At 46.4% G+C, this 17072-nt stretch overlaps 2 protein-coding genes across 2 annotated transcripts; one reads left to right on the top strand and one right to left on the bottom strand.

Moving 5' to 3' along the window:
* Positions 1 to 2322: 2322 nt before the first annotated feature.
* Positions 2323 to 4915, bottom strand: LOC130473294 (proline-rich protein 2-like). Its single transcript, XM_056844817.1, has 2 exons — positions 4877 to 4915; positions 2323 to 3336 (listed from the first exon to the last, which is right to left on the bottom strand). The coding sequence occupies exons 1-2, from the start codon at positions 4913 to 4915 to the stop codon at positions 2323 to 2325; spliced, it is 1053 nt and encodes a 350-aa protein (XP_056700795.1).
* Positions 4916 to 8868: 3953 nt separating this feature from the next.
* Positions 8869 to 10129, top strand: CDKN1A (cyclin dependent kinase inhibitor 1A). Its single transcript, XM_056845231.1, has 2 exons — positions 8869 to 9261; positions 10013 to 10129. The coding sequence occupies exons 1-2, from the start codon at positions 8874 to 8876 to the stop codon at positions 10060 to 10062; spliced, it is 438 nt and encodes a 145-aa protein (XP_056701209.1). The 5' UTR covers positions 8869 to 8873; the 3' UTR covers positions 10063 to 10129.
* The last annotated feature ends 6943 nt before the right edge of the window (positions 10130 to 17072 follow it).

Below are 17072 nucleotides of genomic sequence, written 5' to 3'. Positions count from 1 at the left end.
TACCTACCCTGTTCTCTTTGCCAGAGGCAAATTGCAAAAACTTTGTTACATAACATGGTCATAATTTAGGCTGGTAGTCCATGGCTGGCATAGTGTTGCTAGATCTTGAGTGTTTGACTTGAAGTTTGCGGGTTTGACAGTGCAATCCAAAGGAGAGCTACCTAAATCCATTGATCTGACTGAATTTAGAAGGGTGTAATTTTGTGAATCTTTCTCGGGGTCTCCAGGCAAAGGAGTTAAATCTCAAGGCATGAAGCCAGAAACAAGACGTCAACCTGTTTTCCACAAGGCCTATTATGAGACAGAATGATTAAGAGAAGAAGAGTTGGTTTTTATATGCCAACTTTCTCTACCACTTAAAGCAAAATCAAATTGGCTTACAATCACCTTCCCTTCCCACAACAGGTACCCTGTGAGATAGGTGGGGCTGAGAGAGAGCTCTCACTAGAACTGTGCTTAGCCCAAGATCACCCAGCTGGCTTCTTGTGGAGGAGTGGGAAAACCAACCTGGTTCACCAGATTAGTGTCCACTGCTCTAAACCACTGCTCTTAACCGCTACACCACGCTGGCATCAGTACAGACATCAGTACAGGCACAATAACTCCATTTGAAGTGGCACAGGTTGAAGGATATAATTCTGCACTGTGGCTCAGTTAGAAGCAGAAGCTTGAGTTCACATATGAAAATTACCAAGTGCATCCAGGCTCCACTTCTTGTTCTGACAATTTGAGAGGTGGACTGGGTAGGCCTTGAAGCCTAATTGCTTTTGGCTGCAATCCTAAACATACTTATTCAAAAGTAAGTCCTAATAGATTTCCTATTATGTTCAGGCTTAGATGCCATGAGCTTCAAAACAAGAGTCCTTGTTAAATAAGGCTATAATATTTATTTTCATTTATAGCGTGCCTTTCTAACTGGGACTCAAGGTGGATTACAAGTAAAACAAAGCTATTCAGCCAATCAGCAAGGGGGTTACAAAACACGATATCATTTGAGTCTAACAGCAAAGAGTCCTATTAAAACAACATAATGCCATGAGGCGGAGACTGAAGGAGTGGAACGGGAAAAAGTATTATGCATTCTACTAATTTAGGAGTAATCCATTGAACTCAGTAAAATTTACTTCCAAGGAAACATTCATACAATTGAATTGCCACGTGGAAAAAAATGATTGTCGTAACAAATTAAGAGTGGTTTCAGCAGGGCTGCTGGAAAGAGGGGGACAAAAATTCTGGTCCTGTGGAGCAGGACAATTTGTGTGATTTGCTTTCAGGTGGTGTTTAAATTGGGCCTAAGTAGTTCGGGGAATAAATTTGGCAAAAATCCAATTGCGAATGATTGCTATATCACAGCACCCAAGAATTTGTGGATACAGTTTGCCCCCCCCCTCCCCTGCCCTCCCCTGAAATGAGAGACACCTTCAGGAATGTGACAAACATTCAAGGACTATAGGTTGTCCTGCTGCAGAATCTCTATGCTTCACTTGCTTAATTTCAATTTATCATACCGCTCTTAAAGATACAGGAGCCTTTAAAAAACAACAACACTCTCCAGCAATAGGGATGCGATCCTTTCCAACGCATGCCTCACAATAACCTCAGCCGACTTTTCACACATGAAATTAAAAAGCTTCTTCGAGCTTTTCTCGGGCTGTTTGTGCCAGTTTCGATTGCGTCAAGACAGCCGCTAAAGCCTGGAGATCCATTCTGACCAACGGAACATCACACCGGCAACACAAATGTTCAATGCAATCCTTGCAGAAGGAAACGGTTTGGGTCGGGGATCTTTCCGTCGCTGGCGACTCTCTCGCGGCTTTGCTACCTTCGCAGAAGAATCTGTCCGGGCACCAATCGCCTCTCTGGAAAGGCGCGGGGTGGGGGTGGGGGAGAAGAGGTCGACAGGCAGAGAGTCAACCGCAGGCACGGGGAAGAAGACGGCTCTGTGGAAATTCCTGCCTGCCACTGCTCGCAATTAGACCAGATTAGCGGGGGGGGGGGGAATGGAGGCGAGGCCCCGCCCCCTACTCGCGAGGGGGCGGAGCCTCGCGGGCTTTATGTAGTCAGCCGCCGCCTGTTGTAGTCAGAAGTGCGGCGGCGGCAGAGGGAGCGGGCGCCTGGGCTGCAGCCGGGAAGCGACGGCGGAGCGGGGGAGGTGAGCGTTGTTTGTTCTCGGGGGTTTCTCCCTCCCCATGCCAGGGGGGCTGTTTTCGTGCAGTTTTGGAGGGCACCCCTGAACCTGACTGCTGGCGGCTTTGGTGGCGCTCTGCGCGGGTGCCGCTCAGTCCCTCGCAGGTGGCGGTGGAAAGCCCTCCTGGGGTGGCTTCACGGCCCCCGTGGGCCTCCCGCCCCCGGCCTGGGGCTCACCTGTCTCGATCCTCTTGGCCCTTCTCGGGGGGGGGGGGATCCCGCGCCCGTGGTGCGTGTCGCGCATCGCCCCCTTCCTTCTCCTCGCTCGTCTCTGTCTCCTGATGCGAAGCTCCGTAGAGGCGAGCGCTTGGACGGGGCCAGGGGACTACTGGGCGGAGCGGGTCGCGGTCGCTCTAGGGGCTTCCTAGTAGTCCGTTCGTGGGTATTGAGGCGAGTGCGCTTTTCCGCGGGAGGTGCCGTCATCTTCTCCACCTGTTCTCCCTGAGCTCCTCCTAAGGGCATGAACGGTCGGGATGGCGCTCGCCTTTCCTTTGGAGGCGCGCCTCCGCTCTCCTTCCGAGTAAGAGGCCGGCGGGAGACCCAGACCTTCGAAGGGGCCCCAAATCCGGACGGGACCTCGTCGAAACCTTGCCGCGGCTCTTCTCGCCGGCGTGCCTGTAACTGCGATGCCCACGGAGGTCCCTGCGAGCACCGCTTGGAGAGCGGCGTCGGGTTAGGGCCGTGTTGAGCGATGGGGGGATTGGTAAGCCGGCATTTGCGCCCAGCCAGGGGAGGGCGACGCCTGAGCGCGCACGGAACCTGCCGCTTCTGCCCCGCAGCGTCACCTTTCGAGGGGTCGGTCGGTCGGTCGTTGCAAGGGGGAGCCAGCCGCGGAGCGGGACGCCGTCCTCCCCGAAGCGAGAGGCGTCGGAGGGGCTCCGTTCCCGTCGCGAGAGGGGCGGGGGGGGGAGCGGCCGGCGTCTCGGGGCGCCTTCCCGCCGCCGGACGGCAGGGGTGCTGCGGAGCCCCCGGGGAAGGGGAGCTTGTCGAGGCATGCCCGTGCCTTGCGGGAAAAGCGGAGGGAGGGAGGGAGGAGTCAGGCGGCCGTGACTCAGTGACAGTCACTCCGGGGCTGATGTAAGAGAGAGCAGGCCCAGCCCGGGCTGCGCCCAGAGCTTTTGCTCGGGACTCGCCTGGCTGGGCGCTTTCCTGTCGGAGGAGGGCGCGAGAGGCTCCCTTGTACAGAAGGGGGGGGACGGGGGGGCGTCCTCCGCCCCCCCTCTCCAGCAGTAGCTTTTCCCAGCCCCGCGGGCGGAAGGCAGGAAAGGCAGAGCCCCGTCGGGGTGGGGCTCAGGCGTGACTCTCGGCCCAATCGGGAGCGCCCGCCCATGTTCCCTTCTCGGTGGGAACTCCTTGTTCCCGAAGCCGCGTCTTGTTTTGGTGCCCTGTTGGGAGAACCCGCCCGATGGGGAGGCGCGGCTGAGAAACCGCGTTCGGGGTTCCTGGAAGCCGCAGGCGCCGCTCGCGTTCGCCTCCCGGGGGCGCCCCCCCCCGCTCCCCCTTTTAAAACCCTGCTTCTTCCTCAATGGTCGTTTGTGCACGGGAGGTTTTGCCTCGGATTTGCCGCTCTCTGGATGCGCAGTTTCCCCCCTCCGAATTCTCCAAACTCAACAATGGGCGAAAGCGCACGGTCGCTGGAGCCTCCTTTCTTCCCTGTTCCAACCAGGATTCAGCCAGGATCGAACGCACTGCCAGGATCGAACGCACGAACGTTCGTGCGTTCGATCCTGGCTGGAAAAGGGAAGAACGTCCGTGCGTTCGATCCTGGAACGTCCGTGCGTTCGATCCTGGCTGGAACAGGGAAGAAAGGAGGCTCAAGCGCCCGTGCGTTTGCGCCCAATAAGCCCCCGTGCAGAGTTTGGAGAATTTGGAAGGGGGAAATGCGCATGTAGAGAGCGGCAAAACCTTCCATGCGTCAGTGGCCCCTCTCTCTTTCTCTGCCCTCCCCCTCTCTTAGCACCTGAAACTGCTTTTGTTGCATTTGGGCGGGCGGGGCGGGGCCGTAGTAAGCGGGGCTGCTGCTGTCTGGCGCTGGTCAGCCGAGGGCTGTGTGGCAAGCGGCGTTGCGCAACCGTTCCGACGCGGCACGTGACGCGGGGCGGGGGCCGGGTGACGCAACCGCGGGGCGGGGGCTGCCCGAGGCCTTCGCCCCTCGCCCCTGCCTCCTGCGAGGCTGCAAGGAGGCAGGCACGCCAGGGAGAAGGGAACCAGCTCGCTCGCGTGGACTGCGGGGAGTTGAAGCTGCTGCCCCTGCAGTACTCACCTGAATGGTGGTCGGCTGCTGGTGGTGGTGGTTGTTTTTTTCCTAGGGAAGACCTTGCATGGTTCTAGGGCAACCAGAAAAGCTGGCGGGGGTGCTATTTATGCAGTGCAAAGTCAAACCTAGAGCTGCCCCCTTCTTCTGAGGTGCTCTAAAAATAGGCCAAGGGTTGGGCCTGTGGCTCAGTGGTGGATCATCCACTTTGCATGCAGAAGGGTCCCATGTTCAATCACCAGTCACAAAGAACAGAAAAGGGCAAGAGTCCAGTAGCACCTTAAAGACTAACAAGAATATTTTCTGGGATGGTATGAAGAAGTGAGCTGTGGCTCACGAAAGCTCATACCCTCCCAGAAAATATTCTTGTTAGTCTTTAAGGTGCTACTGGACTCTTGCCCTTTTCTACTACTGCAGACAGATTAACACGGCTACCCGCTGTGAATTATCTTCATGAAAGAACAGAAAACCCATGATACAGGAGACTTCTAGCTGACTGGCAGTGCCCCTCTCCAGGAGCCTAGAGTGCGCAACACATCCCTGCTGGACCAAGATCTCACTTGGTAAAAGGCAGCTTCAGAGGCAGGGCAAGGTAGGAGGGATGACTTTTTTACATATGGATGTTGACAAATGCAATTGGATGGACCTAGAAGTTGGATGTGATTGGGAACAAGGTGTTAAGTATGAAGCTGTGCTGGAAGTAGAAGTGCCACCTTCTGAGAAAGGTGTTGTGCAGGCTGTCGTCCCCCCCTCCTCCGGAGGCTGTAGTGATGAAACCACCTGTAGACTTTGACCTGTGTGTGTAGGGGAGGTAGCAACCCTGGCTGTGGTATCAAATTCAGAGTGAAAAGAAATTCACTGAACCAAATTACTTAGCAGGACCTCCGAGTTATGGCAGAAAAATCTATAATTTTTGTAGGCTTGTGTACAGCCTGTCCTTCACTGAAGTGTGTGTATGGGACACACACGTCCCATTATGCATAAATTTTAAAGCACAAAACCTGTCTACAGCATCAAAAGTCTACCTGCCAGGACATGTTATGAAATTGGGTTAAAAACTGAAGTGTGTGATGTGCTGCTTAGTTGTTTACAATTTATTGCAACCCTATGAATTAATGACCTCCAAAACATCCTATCATTAACAGCCTTGTTTGGGTTTTGCAAACTGAAGACCATGACTATTGAATCAATCCATTCCATGGCTTCCTTTATTGAATCCATCTCATGTTGGGTCTTCCTCTTTTCCTCCTTCCTTCAACTTTCCCAGTGAGCCATGTCACTGGTAAATAGCCTCAGTTTAGTAATTTTAGCTTCTTGGGAGAATTCAGGCTTGATTTGATCTAGAACCTACTTATTTGTCTTTTTGGAGGTCTGTGGTATCAGTAAAACTCTTCTCCAAAAAAAACCCCTGATACTCTTTTTTTTTTTTAAGTTTTAGGAAGCATGTGATAGATAATATACATGACCAGCTGGCTATGGGCTAGTATTCAGCATATTTTAAACTTTCTGCAGCTACTGTTTGCTGTAGTGATCATGTGGCTAGGCCTTCACTTCCACGGTGTAAACTTAGATGGGGTGCTGGGCAGATGTCAGTTGAAAATATGTGGAGTGGGAGGTTGCACTTCTAATTGTACTACAGTCTTCACACTTAGTGGATTCCAATGGCTGGCCAGTGAGACTATCCTCAAGAGAGCAAATGTGGTTAACCTTGTTGCTTGGAATCAGAATGTGGGAACTGCAATTGCCACTTTACTCCAGTGCTTTGAAGTGGTTACTTAACAAGCTTTCAAGTTGAGGCTTGTCCTTGGCATCAACACTACCTGTCAGGGCTTGTAATAGTATGTCTGAAATTTGCTATGATGTCATCCTACATAGCTGTTTATATTGAGAGCATGAAAGATGCTGTTATTTTTAATCTTGTTGTTTCTTCCTAACCTGAACATTGGAGGAAGGCAACATTAAGTTTGTTTTTTGGAAGCTTATTGCCCAAATGAAGTGGAGGGATTCTCCAAAAGTCTGTATCAGGGGTGTCAAACTCAAATTGGTATGAGGGCAGGATATGACATTAATGTCACTTGGTTGGGCCAGGCCATGCGTCACCAGCCCCGATCAAGTGTGTGTGGGTGTGTGGCTGCCTCAGCTGGCTCACTGGCTGGATAAGAGCCCTCAAGGGGCTGGATCCAGCCCTTGAGCCTTACGTTTGACACTCCTAGTCTATATGGTGCCTCCCAAACACTGTGTACAGTCATACGTATAAAATATATATTTTCACATGACAAGATTAAATTGATCTATGTGACTTAATATGCTGGCTAGGTGGGACACCAGATTTCTCAACTGTAGTTGGTTAAGCACATTTAGTTTTTTGGGAAAGATAATGGTGTGGGAGGTTGTAGTGCTGGTAATGGTAGACTGCCTTCCCCCATGTTAGCTTTGTGGTCACATTTGTCCATACTGTGGATGGGTGGAGATTAAGAGCAAGCAGTAGAGACCGAAAGACTAGCACTGTATATAGAATGAGGGCATTGGATATACCAGACCAGTGTTTCAGTGTCAGTCTGCTTGTGCAGATTTAAAGTCTTACGTGCTGAAACCCTTGCGGCCTTTAGTGGCTGTCTGTCTGACAAACCTGTAGTTTGACAAATTGTGATTCATACTGAAACATGATTATCTATGCTGTATCTGTGCAACAGGCAGTGTTATCATACCAGTGCTACAAATGTACTTGGAATTGTGACAAAACTGAAGGAAATGTGACAAAACTGAAGGTGGTTCTATGAAGTCTTATGCTACTTAAAGAGATACGTAGTACAAAGTGTCCAACACTGTCATGATGGTGCTAGTACAACTGTGGGTGGATGCTATAATACATTTGTCTCTCTGGCTCTTTCAAATCTGGGGGTAGAATATGCCTTCAGATGGATCTAAGATCTAGCACAATGATTCATAACTGGGGTGATATCATCCCTGTAGGGTTAACTACAAATCTTGACTGGCATTTTAGGAAGGCCCTTTTCCACATTTGCAATGGTTTCTGGCAGCCTTCATGGCTTCTGCTCACCCTGCCGTGAGGATAAAATCCCAGCTCCTAGATTTCCCCCTGTAGAAATAGGAACTGACCAGCAATGCACTTCCCAGCGGAGGTGAAAAACAAATACACTCCTCCGTCCATTAGGTCAAATGTATGCGTGAGATAAGCTTCTAGAAATAAAGAGAGGATACTGTAATAGCAACAAGACAAAGGAGAAACAGGTTCTCCAAGAAGTGCCAATCAGGCTCAAATAAAAATCGTATGCCTGAGATGGACGTACCATAGGTATGTCATAAATATAGCTGTTCAAATAAAGTTGCCTTGTCTGGAGTACTGTTTTAGGACACTTTTTTTGCTTGTGGGCATCCAATGAAATTTTGCATACTTGGTGGGTAGTAAGACTAAGAACCACTGCTGTAAAAGTAAAATAAATACCACGGTATCATTTGGAGTAAGTCAGAAGCAGACATTTCAGATATTTAGATATAATGGAACAGTTAAGTTTAAGATTTATAGACTATAAACTAGGGGTTGGCATTTGACTCATGAAAAACAAATGTGTTAAGTATTTTAAAAGAAATAACTTTATTCAGACCAAGTGTATAAAATAGGGTTGATACTTGTGCTAATTTCAATTCAACAAGTCAGCTGTTACTGTGAAATATGTAGGAAATAAACACTTCTATTGGATTGCCACTGAACAGTGTTGGTTAAGATTTCTATAAACATGAAAGCTGGAAGAATAAAGCAAAGTAACAGCTACTATTTAAATAATTGGAGCAGGTGGTCAGCAGGAGACACTTTTAACATTTGCTTCTGGGTGTGACAGGGCTAGGGGGCAGCCGCCAGTGGCCTAGTAAAGAAATGAAACTGGTAAAAGTTAGCTTTTGTAAAGTAAGCTGCCGCCTCAGCAATAGTGTTCTTGATTTCCTGAAATACTTGACAGTGATTGACCACAGTTAAGTAATTGGTCGTGAGCTGAGAATACTTGACTGGTCAATTGACTGGCATGCCAACCCTAATATAACTGAGTGAAGTATACAGAGCTGTGCTGCATGGTTGGAAAAAGATTTAATCTTAAAGTGGTGATACTACTCTGGAAATGGCTTCCAAATAAATTTTTATTTATGTATTTTCATTTGTACCCTGCCTTTCTCCCCAAAGAAAGCACCCAAAGCTGCTTACATTCTCTTCTCTGTTACAGTGCAGTCTGCTGTGGAAAAAGTAGACATACGCACTGTAGAGCACCTTCCGTGGTTTTTGTGATTATTTAGACAAACCTTGAATGGTTTCAAGTGTTGCTTGGTTCTGTAGTGTATCCTTTACAGGAGATGTATTTACAGGTCAAAGTATCTGCATAGTATAACCATATATTGCTTCTCTTCTTTACAGTTGAAGAAAATGCCTCTGTCTCAGGACACCCTGCGGTCATCCTGCAGCAGGAAGCTTTGCAGGAACCTCTTTGGGCCCGTTGATCATGAACAACTCCAGAAGGACTTCCAGTCCTTGATGAAGGTGGAGCAGGAGGAGGCCAAGCGCAAGTGGAACTTTGACTTTGAAACAGAAACCCCACTTGAAGGGGACTACAAATGGGAGAAGATCTCCCATATCAATGTGTTGTCACCTGAAGATCTGCTGAGCCACTCAAAGGAGAACAGTTGTGTCAGAGACAACAGTGTGAGCTCTGCAGTGCTTCTCAAGATACATGCAAAGACAGACAATCCTGGGCAGGGGAGCTTTGAGGCTGAATCCTCAAGGCATTTGAAACGAAAGCAGACAAGCATAAAAGGTAAGGGGGTGCCAGTTTTGATTTTGTTCACCTGTGCATGAAGCTAAACATTATCAACAATAATAAATAACACTGAAATGGAATTTCAAAATAAATGGAAATGCATTGATTTCCGTTTTGGAATTTTTAACTCTTGAATTTGTCATGCAAAACCCAGCATTGGGTTGTTTTGTCATCTCTTAAAGAGATGTTACCTGACTAGTAATGTTAAAGGCCAGCATCCTTAGTAAAATAAAATTGTGTGACAGTTGCCATATACTGAATGTTGGTCCCCATCTGCTGTCAAGTACAATAAGTGGAAAAACTGGAACATTTGAAGATGAACAAGTGCGCACTGAAGTTGGCTCTCAAGGGAGCATTTCTGGGGCAAATGTGTTTCAGCTTGTAGCCGTAGCTAGCGCTTCTGTACTGCAGGAATACTACAGCATTTCACTCTGCTTACCCCAAGGCCCTAATGTGATGGCGGTAGGTCAGATTATAGGACAGGATCAATTGCTGTGAGGATTGTGGATGATGTACAGCCTAAACAGGCAGAGGGAATATGGCTGGTGAGGGGAGGCTCTCTATCTGAAGAAAGGGAAAGAAGATTTTGGCAGTGAATGACCTAAAAATCACGCTGCATCCAGGGCATAGTTGACATTTCCAGGCCTTGGCTGGATGGCAGATGCCCTGAAACCTGCTTTCTTCCATATGTTCATATTTGCCTCATTCCTTCTGGTAGCAAGTTCAGTTTCCTTCTGTTTTTTTCCAGACTTCTACAGTTCAAAGCGGAGAACTATCCCATACAAATCAAATCCGTGATGCTGCCAAGCAAGCAACATCCTTCTACAGTTTCTTTCCTGAAGATGATACCTTCACCATTAGCTGAAATAGCCTAAAAGGGCACAGCACCCAATGGAGTCACCAAGAGGACTGTTGGAAGGAGCAATAAATCAGAGTTGGGACCTTTGCTCTGAAGACTTTTGCTGGCCTATTCTGTTGCATAAAACTGCTTAGTGGATATAACACTTGGGAAGATTGTAGAACTCTTATTTATGAGTAGCACTAGAGACTGATGTGCAATGTAGTATTGTAAAGCCTTATATTTAAAACAATTTTAATGTGGCTGGGGAAGAAAATGTGTTTAATGTGCGAACTGCAGTGAGCTGGCATGATGCTTGCTTGCCACGAAGGATGAGTGCAAGTTCTGGCTGTGGCTAAGAAACCTGTCTAGCACGGTAGCCATTTGCCATCTTTCATGTATTTGCCTCAGGTAAAAGATTGCTTGTATTCCATCATCTGAGTGCAGAGGGCACTTGCAGTTTTCCATATTCCTTTCTTTCCTGAAGCTTTCTGACCCCTGGGGTTGCAGGGTTTATGCAGAGAAACAGCCATGAGGGTCAGTGGGCTGGACTCATGGGTGAAGTCTACCCCTTTTGTTAGTAGAGCAGTGCTTGCAGAAGAGGAGTGATTTCATCTCCTTGTCCTCCTTGCCGCAGCCCCTCCTAGTTTGTGTAGCTGTTTCTCCATGTGGTCCTGTAACCATGGGCCATGATCTTCTCAGGGAAGTGACTGCAAAAAGAGGAATACAGGAAAATGAGTTGCTCATGCATGGAGTGGTAGGATACTGACCAAGGTCTTTGCAGGGTAATGCTTTCCGTTATCCTATGTTGACATGACAGTTGTGGGTGGGAGGGGAGAGAAGAGAAGGACTGACTTAGTCTAGCAACTATTTCATCCTCTCCTGAAGATGGAGGCCTTGGTGTGGTGGGCAGTAGGTGTCTACTTAGCCATAGCTTTGGAAGTAGATATCTGAATGGGGCTTCATTGCTCAGACAGTGCTGGATACTAATCCGTTATAGTCTTGATGCTCTGCTGTGTAGCCTGACCTGTTCCTAGGCAAAACTGTCAAGGAACATGGATTTTCATTGTGGTGCAAATCCATAGGGGTAATACTAGCCTCGGAAAAAAGAGAACCCAGCTCATGGTAGCCATGAGTCTCTGAAATATACCTCGCTACCTTCTTGTGAGCTTCTTTTCACAAAATCTATTGGGATATTTTCTCCAGTGTGGTCACTCAACCTAATTTTTGTACAGTACAGACCTCTAGCAGCATATCCTTTGGCCTTGGTTGTCCTAAACTTTAACTTAAAACATATTAACAGCAACAGGGGTTGTTGTGGCATGGCCAGGACTTTCAATTGTCATATCTTTCCCCTAGGAAAACTCGGTGCTTGGGATGATAAAGGATTTAGTCCTACAGGCTTTCATTAACTTCCACAGCTACCTGTGTTTTGGCCAGCTGCCTTGAAAGAACAGGGCACATTTCATCTTATTGAGGAAATTGGCACTTAGCTCATACTCCAGCCCCATTATTTTCTCAGTGTGAGAATCGGATACAGAGGGTTTCACTCCAAGCTTGAGGTGGATGCTTCGTTTGCCGCTGGTATCTGACAGTCAGAACCCTCAGAGTTTAATACTGACTTTTGAAATGAAGGCTCTACATATTCACAGCCCACATCTCAAACGGTGCTGTGCAAGCCACAGGTGCTACTGTGACTTGCCTGTTTGCAATAGTCTCTTATTTTTCATGTTTTCAGTGTGAGGTAGTTGGGATGGTATTCCCTTCTGTCCATATCATGTGTGCTCTTGCTTTATGAAGAATTTTCTCTTTAGTGAAATAAGGAGGAGCTGAAACTAGGAAGCAGACTTCAAACCTCTGAAGACACTCCTTTTAGTGGTTACTGAAAGGTACATTCCACTTGTCTGCTTCTATGTTGCAGGGAAAACCAGTGGGGGTAACAGCTTACTGACTTGTACAAACAGTACAGATGTGTTTTGTGGGCCTCCCTTTTTTGTGTGTACCCCACCCAGAGGCTAGGCAGGGGGCAAAATGGGGTGGGGGTGGGGGTCAAACATCTGGTGGATTGCTTTGGTGATGGTGGAGGGAATGATATGGCAGCAAGAAGTAAAGGACCCCCAACCATATTATGTTACAGAACATATTGAAAGACCTTGTGTTTTTGAGCAAGTTTTCAAAAATAGCTAGGCTTTACACAGCTCCTCTGAGCATTGAAGGACTGGCTTGTAAGGCTGTTCAGAAGGTTGCTTTGCAAGTACCCTGTCCATATAGAAGCTACAGGTTTTTTTGGGGGTGGGGTGGTGTTCCATACCACACGACAGTGTATGGCACAAGAGCCATCCTGTCTGAAGCACAGACAACAGGCACTTTTAAAAAATAAAGTTAGCAAAATTGCATATGGCCGCCTGGCCGTTTTGGTTAGAACTGCTAGGGTCTAGCCACTTTGACCATTGCACTTTTGCATTCAAGGCAATGCTAGGATGCTGTCAGCACTAATCTGTTTGTGAATATAATGCTGCTGTGTGAAATAGTTTAACAATAAAATGGCTTCATCATGGAGCAGTACTCTGTGTGTGCACTGTGAATTTTATACAACCTTCATGTGAGAGCAAATCTTGGATGGTATGAACAGTCAGGGGGCTTGGCCAGGGTGTGGTTCTTACATTTGTTAAAGAAACATAATGACTGTGGTACTCCTATTTGCTGCATCCTGGGTGTATGCAGAAAAGCAGGGGCAAGGACATGGGTAATTATTAGTATGGGTACAGTTTGCATGTTAAATACACAGTTTTAGCAGCGGGGTATGTATTCTCAACAGAATAGGCATTGGAGAACCTTGGCAGTGCCATATTTGTCAGAGCCATGGTCTTCTCCAGAGTAACAACCTCTACAGCAATAAAGACTCCCCACACATTTGATTAATTGCTGTGATGTCATGGAATAGTAAGCATTCTGATTTCTGAAGCAATTGCTCTCAGCAAAATGTTTAAAACCTTCATTGTTTTGTTAATGGGAATTCAAGCGTGGCTGGGAAAAGCTTTGAACAGGTCTAGGGACAAGAGAACTGTGTCAGAAAAGCCATATGAAAAACAGGCTAAGGAAAATAAAAGGGGAGGGGACCTAGAGGCAGGGATGTCAGTGGGACAGTGTAAATAGGCAAAGTTGAGAAACAGGAACCTGATAGAGCAGGAAATGAAGAGGAAAGGGTGTTTGTGCAGAAGTATGTCCACATTTGCACGGACAGTCTATCAACTGTAGCTTCTATTGCCCCTGTTCTGTGAGGAGAAAAGTCAGTCTGCCTAGTTGGGTCTGGGAGATGGCTAAGAAGGTACATGTGATAATCAGGTATGTTTCTGAGTATCACAGGGTATAACAAAGTGCTTAAGGGGGTTTGAGGGAAAAGGCACGTAGGCACTTAAAACAAAAAATGCTTTCTCAATGGCAAGCTGTTTAGCTTAGGACAAAATACACGAATACTATCCAGGGTTACAACAATGCAACTCGGAAAGTACAGCTCTTCTCGCCTCATTATCGAAGAATAAGGCTCAGATGATGCCATGGAAATATTGATGCCATAGAATGCACCACTGATTACATACTCTCCTTAATGTAGGACAGTGGTTCCCAACCAGGGGTGCAAACCAAGACATTTAGAGCTACATGAAAAAAATTGAATAATGGTGAAGAAAGGCATTTGAAATAACAGCAGCTATATTAATTACAAACGGTTTGGTAATGGTATAATTTATGGAAGTGGCCTGCCAAGGGGTATACAAGTGAAAAAAGATTGGCAACCACTGATGTAGGGTGTGTGTTGGAACACAGTCAATCATTTGCTTAAATATTTGCTAATCAAAATAATTGATATATAGGGATATTTTACACAAAGAACAGCAACTTGTGTACAGAACATACAAAATGTTCTCATTAGGCATCCCAAACCCTGCTTAGTGTGCAGATCTTTTGCCTGATTCTGGTTTGCATCAAATAATTTTTTAAAAATTCAACATGGCCTTAACTTTGCTAATCCAGAGGTATTTCTACATCTCTCACAGTCCCATAAACCATCAATGAGTTGAACTTGTCCCAGATTTGTGGAACAGTTAAGGCAATGCAGTTTTGTTGGCTCTGACAACTGCACAATAAAAAGCTGGCATCAGTATTTAAAATTCCCTTCTTTGAGATCCGGTCTAATGTGCATCTTAGCACAAACCTTGCCTTTTAAAATAGCTTTTCTTGCATGAGATGTCCTAAAGCAAGCAGGATTTTCAGATGAATCCTGGGTATAAACAGATGAATTTTCAGAACACAATCCTAGCTAAGTCAACAGCGGAAAGATGAGTTGAGCAAGAAGGAAAGTGACAAGATTATGCCTTGTATTGATGAAATCTGTCAGAAGCCACAGCCACCTCCCTCCTAGGCAGTTTACTAACTTCCATAAAGAAAACCGTCTCATTCAAGTGGAGTTGTCATCCACTTTGCAGAAACTGAAAACATCTAAAGTGCTGCAGAATAGTAAGTGCTTCTAACTATTTGGCTAATATTTAATTTCAGAATAGCCTAGCTCCAGATCATCTAAACAAGCCTTTTCTCCTTTACTAGTAAACATGTGCTTTAGATAAGCTTTTAAAACTGGAAGCTGTGTTTCTTTTTTAAATGTGGAAATGCGGAGTGCTAGAAGCTACTACTAACAGGCCTTTAAAAGTTGCCTGGCAAACAGAAAAACCAGCATGTGAAGTTTTTATTCTCTCTGTTCAGCGTGGTGCAGTGGTTAAGGACTATAGTCTGGTGAACTGGGTTTGATTCCACACTCCTCCAAATGAAGAGAGCTGGGCTAGTCACAGCTCTCTCAGCCCCATCTACCTCACAAGGTGCCTGTTGTGGGGAGAGGAATGAGATTGTAAGCCGGTTTGATTCTCCTTAAAAGGTAGAGAAAGTCGGCGTATAAAAACCAATTCTTCTTCCATGAGAAGCTTGAGCTGCTGAATTTGTGCTTGCTGTGCAGGTGTCAAAAGCACAGAGCTCCCACTAGGGAAAAAACTGGCAACCCCAGTGCCATCCATTGTGCTTGTGCATCACCTACAGTACGTTCATAGACTCTTTTGGGAAATTTCTTTTGTGCTGTTAATTGGGTTCATGTAAACAGCAGCAGGAACTTTCATGTTTGAAGAAGAGTTGGTTTTTATATGCCGACTTTCTCTACCACTTAAGGGAGACTCAAACCGGCTTACAATCACCTTCCCTTTCCCTCCCCACAACAGACACCCTGTGAGATAGGTGGGGCTGATAGGTCACCCAGCTGGCTTCATGTGTAGGAGTGGGGAAACAAATCCAGTTCACCAGATTAGCCTCTGCCACTCATGTGGAGGAGTGGGGAATCAAAACCGGTTCTCCAGATCAGAGTCCACCACTCCAAACCACTGCTCTGAACCACTACACCACACTGGTTGTCTAGCATTTTTAGTCCATCTTGCATTATCTGCTTTGTTAATCAGATAAAGAATGACTACTTCTGAAGCAGCCTGCTTCGCTTCTAGCTTGGTTTCTGGCTTAGAGTCCGTTGCTTCTTCCATCTGTCCCCCCAGTCAAGAAAATGTATTAATTTACAATATTTGGACTGCCTTCCAACAATGATGGTCACTCACAAAACATTTAATCATAAGCATGAAATCCAATTAAAGTAGTTTGTAACAATAATTTAAAACTGTTAAAGCAACAGTAAAAAAAATCCACTTAATTCTCAGATGACAGCTAAAGCAAAAAAAAAAAAAAATTCAGCTGGCTCCGTAAAGAGACCAGGGAAGAGTCCATAGAGCCACCACAGAAAAGGGGCTTGCTCCTGGTATATTACAAGCTTATCTCCTTAGAGCAGGGATCTCCAACCTTTCTGAGCCTGCAGGTACCTTTGGAATTCTGACACAGGGTGGTGGGCGCAACTACAAAATGGCTGCCACAGGAGGTGGAGCCAACCACTCAGAAGAAGCCCAAGTGCAGGGGAGATGAAGGGAAATATTAAAAATGCATTGGGAAAGAGGTGTTGCAGAGAATAAAAACACACTGTGGTGACAGTAGCCACCAAAACAATCGCAATTTATGCACGGGAGGTTTTGCCTTGAATTTGCCGCTCTCTAGATGCACTTTCCTCCCATCCAAATTCTCAGAACTCTGCATAGGGGATAATTGTTGAGTTTTGAGAATCTGCATGGGGGAAATGTGCATCTAGCGAGCAGCAAATCCAAGGCAAAACCTCCCGTGCGTAAATGGCCAATGTTACTTTAAGCCGTTGTATTTTGTTTCCTGTTGTGAAGAATGCAAGAATCCAGGGAAGTTGTTTGGGCTTAGGAGGCCAGTTGATTGACAGCTAAGGAGTTCTGGGAGTGGCCAAGGAAATCAGTTCAGCACCCAAGTTACTACGGACAGAGCTCTAAGCAGCTAGTGAGAGCCGCAGGGCTGTCTGAGGAGGATTTGTCCTCGGGAGTTAAAATCAAAGGAACACTATTTAAGTTGTTTGACCAAGCCAGGGTCAGCAGCTGGTTCATAAGGACATTAATGAATAGAATGCATCTTGCTATTGAAACTGGGAGATAGCTCTGAGGGAAAGACAGTTCTCAAAAACCGGGGAGAGGGAAGTCAACTAAGGTATATTTGCGAGAAATCCTTTAAAGGGTCGAGGAGAATTATTCTCTAGACTCCAGAGTGAACCCAGTCCAGTTTAAGGATTAAACTGGTGAAGTGATTCGTGTAGTTTCTTACTCCAGGAAACTGAAGCAACCTTGTGTTTTAAGTAAACCCGAGTGAAATCTGAACAAGTAACTGATAAACGAAAGCTATATGCCAATAAAGGTATCGAATTGAACTGATAAACTAAAGCAAGCTTCTCAGTGAAAACCAGTATCCAGCATTTTGAAGTGAATTTAGTGTTACTATCTGAAAACAAGGAGCCCCGTGGTGCAGAGTGTTAAGCTGCAGT

This window comes from Euleptes europaea, chromosome 2 (genome assembly GCF_029931775.1).
Source record: "Euleptes europaea isolate rEulEur1 chromosome 2, rEulEur1.hap1, whole genome shotgun sequence".
NCBI lineage: Eukaryota > Metazoa > Chordata > Lepidosauria > Squamata > Sphaerodactylidae > Euleptes > Euleptes europaea.
The sequence above is the reverse complement of the archived record's forward strand: the minus strand, read 5'-3'. Positions and strand labels throughout refer to the sequence as shown.

Excerpts from the sequence above, each read along its gene's own strand:
- LOC130473294 (XM_056844817.1), bottom strand. The coding sequence starts at position 4,915 with ATGGGTTTTCTGTTCTTTCATGAAGATAATTCACAGCGG. Across the intron at positions 3,337-4,876 it reads ATGAAGATAATTCACAGCGG|GAAAGCGCCCAGCCAGGCGA; the intron begins GTAGCCGTGTTA and ends CTCCTCCGACAG.
- CDKN1A (XM_056845231.1), top strand. The coding sequence starts at position 8,874 with ATGCCTCTGTCTCAGGACACCCTGCGGTCATCCTGCAGCAGGAAGCTT. Across the intron at positions 9,262-10,012 it reads AAAGCAGACAAGCATAAAAG|ACTTCTACAGTTCAAAGCGG; the intron begins GTAAGGGGGTGC and ends GTTTTTTTCCAG.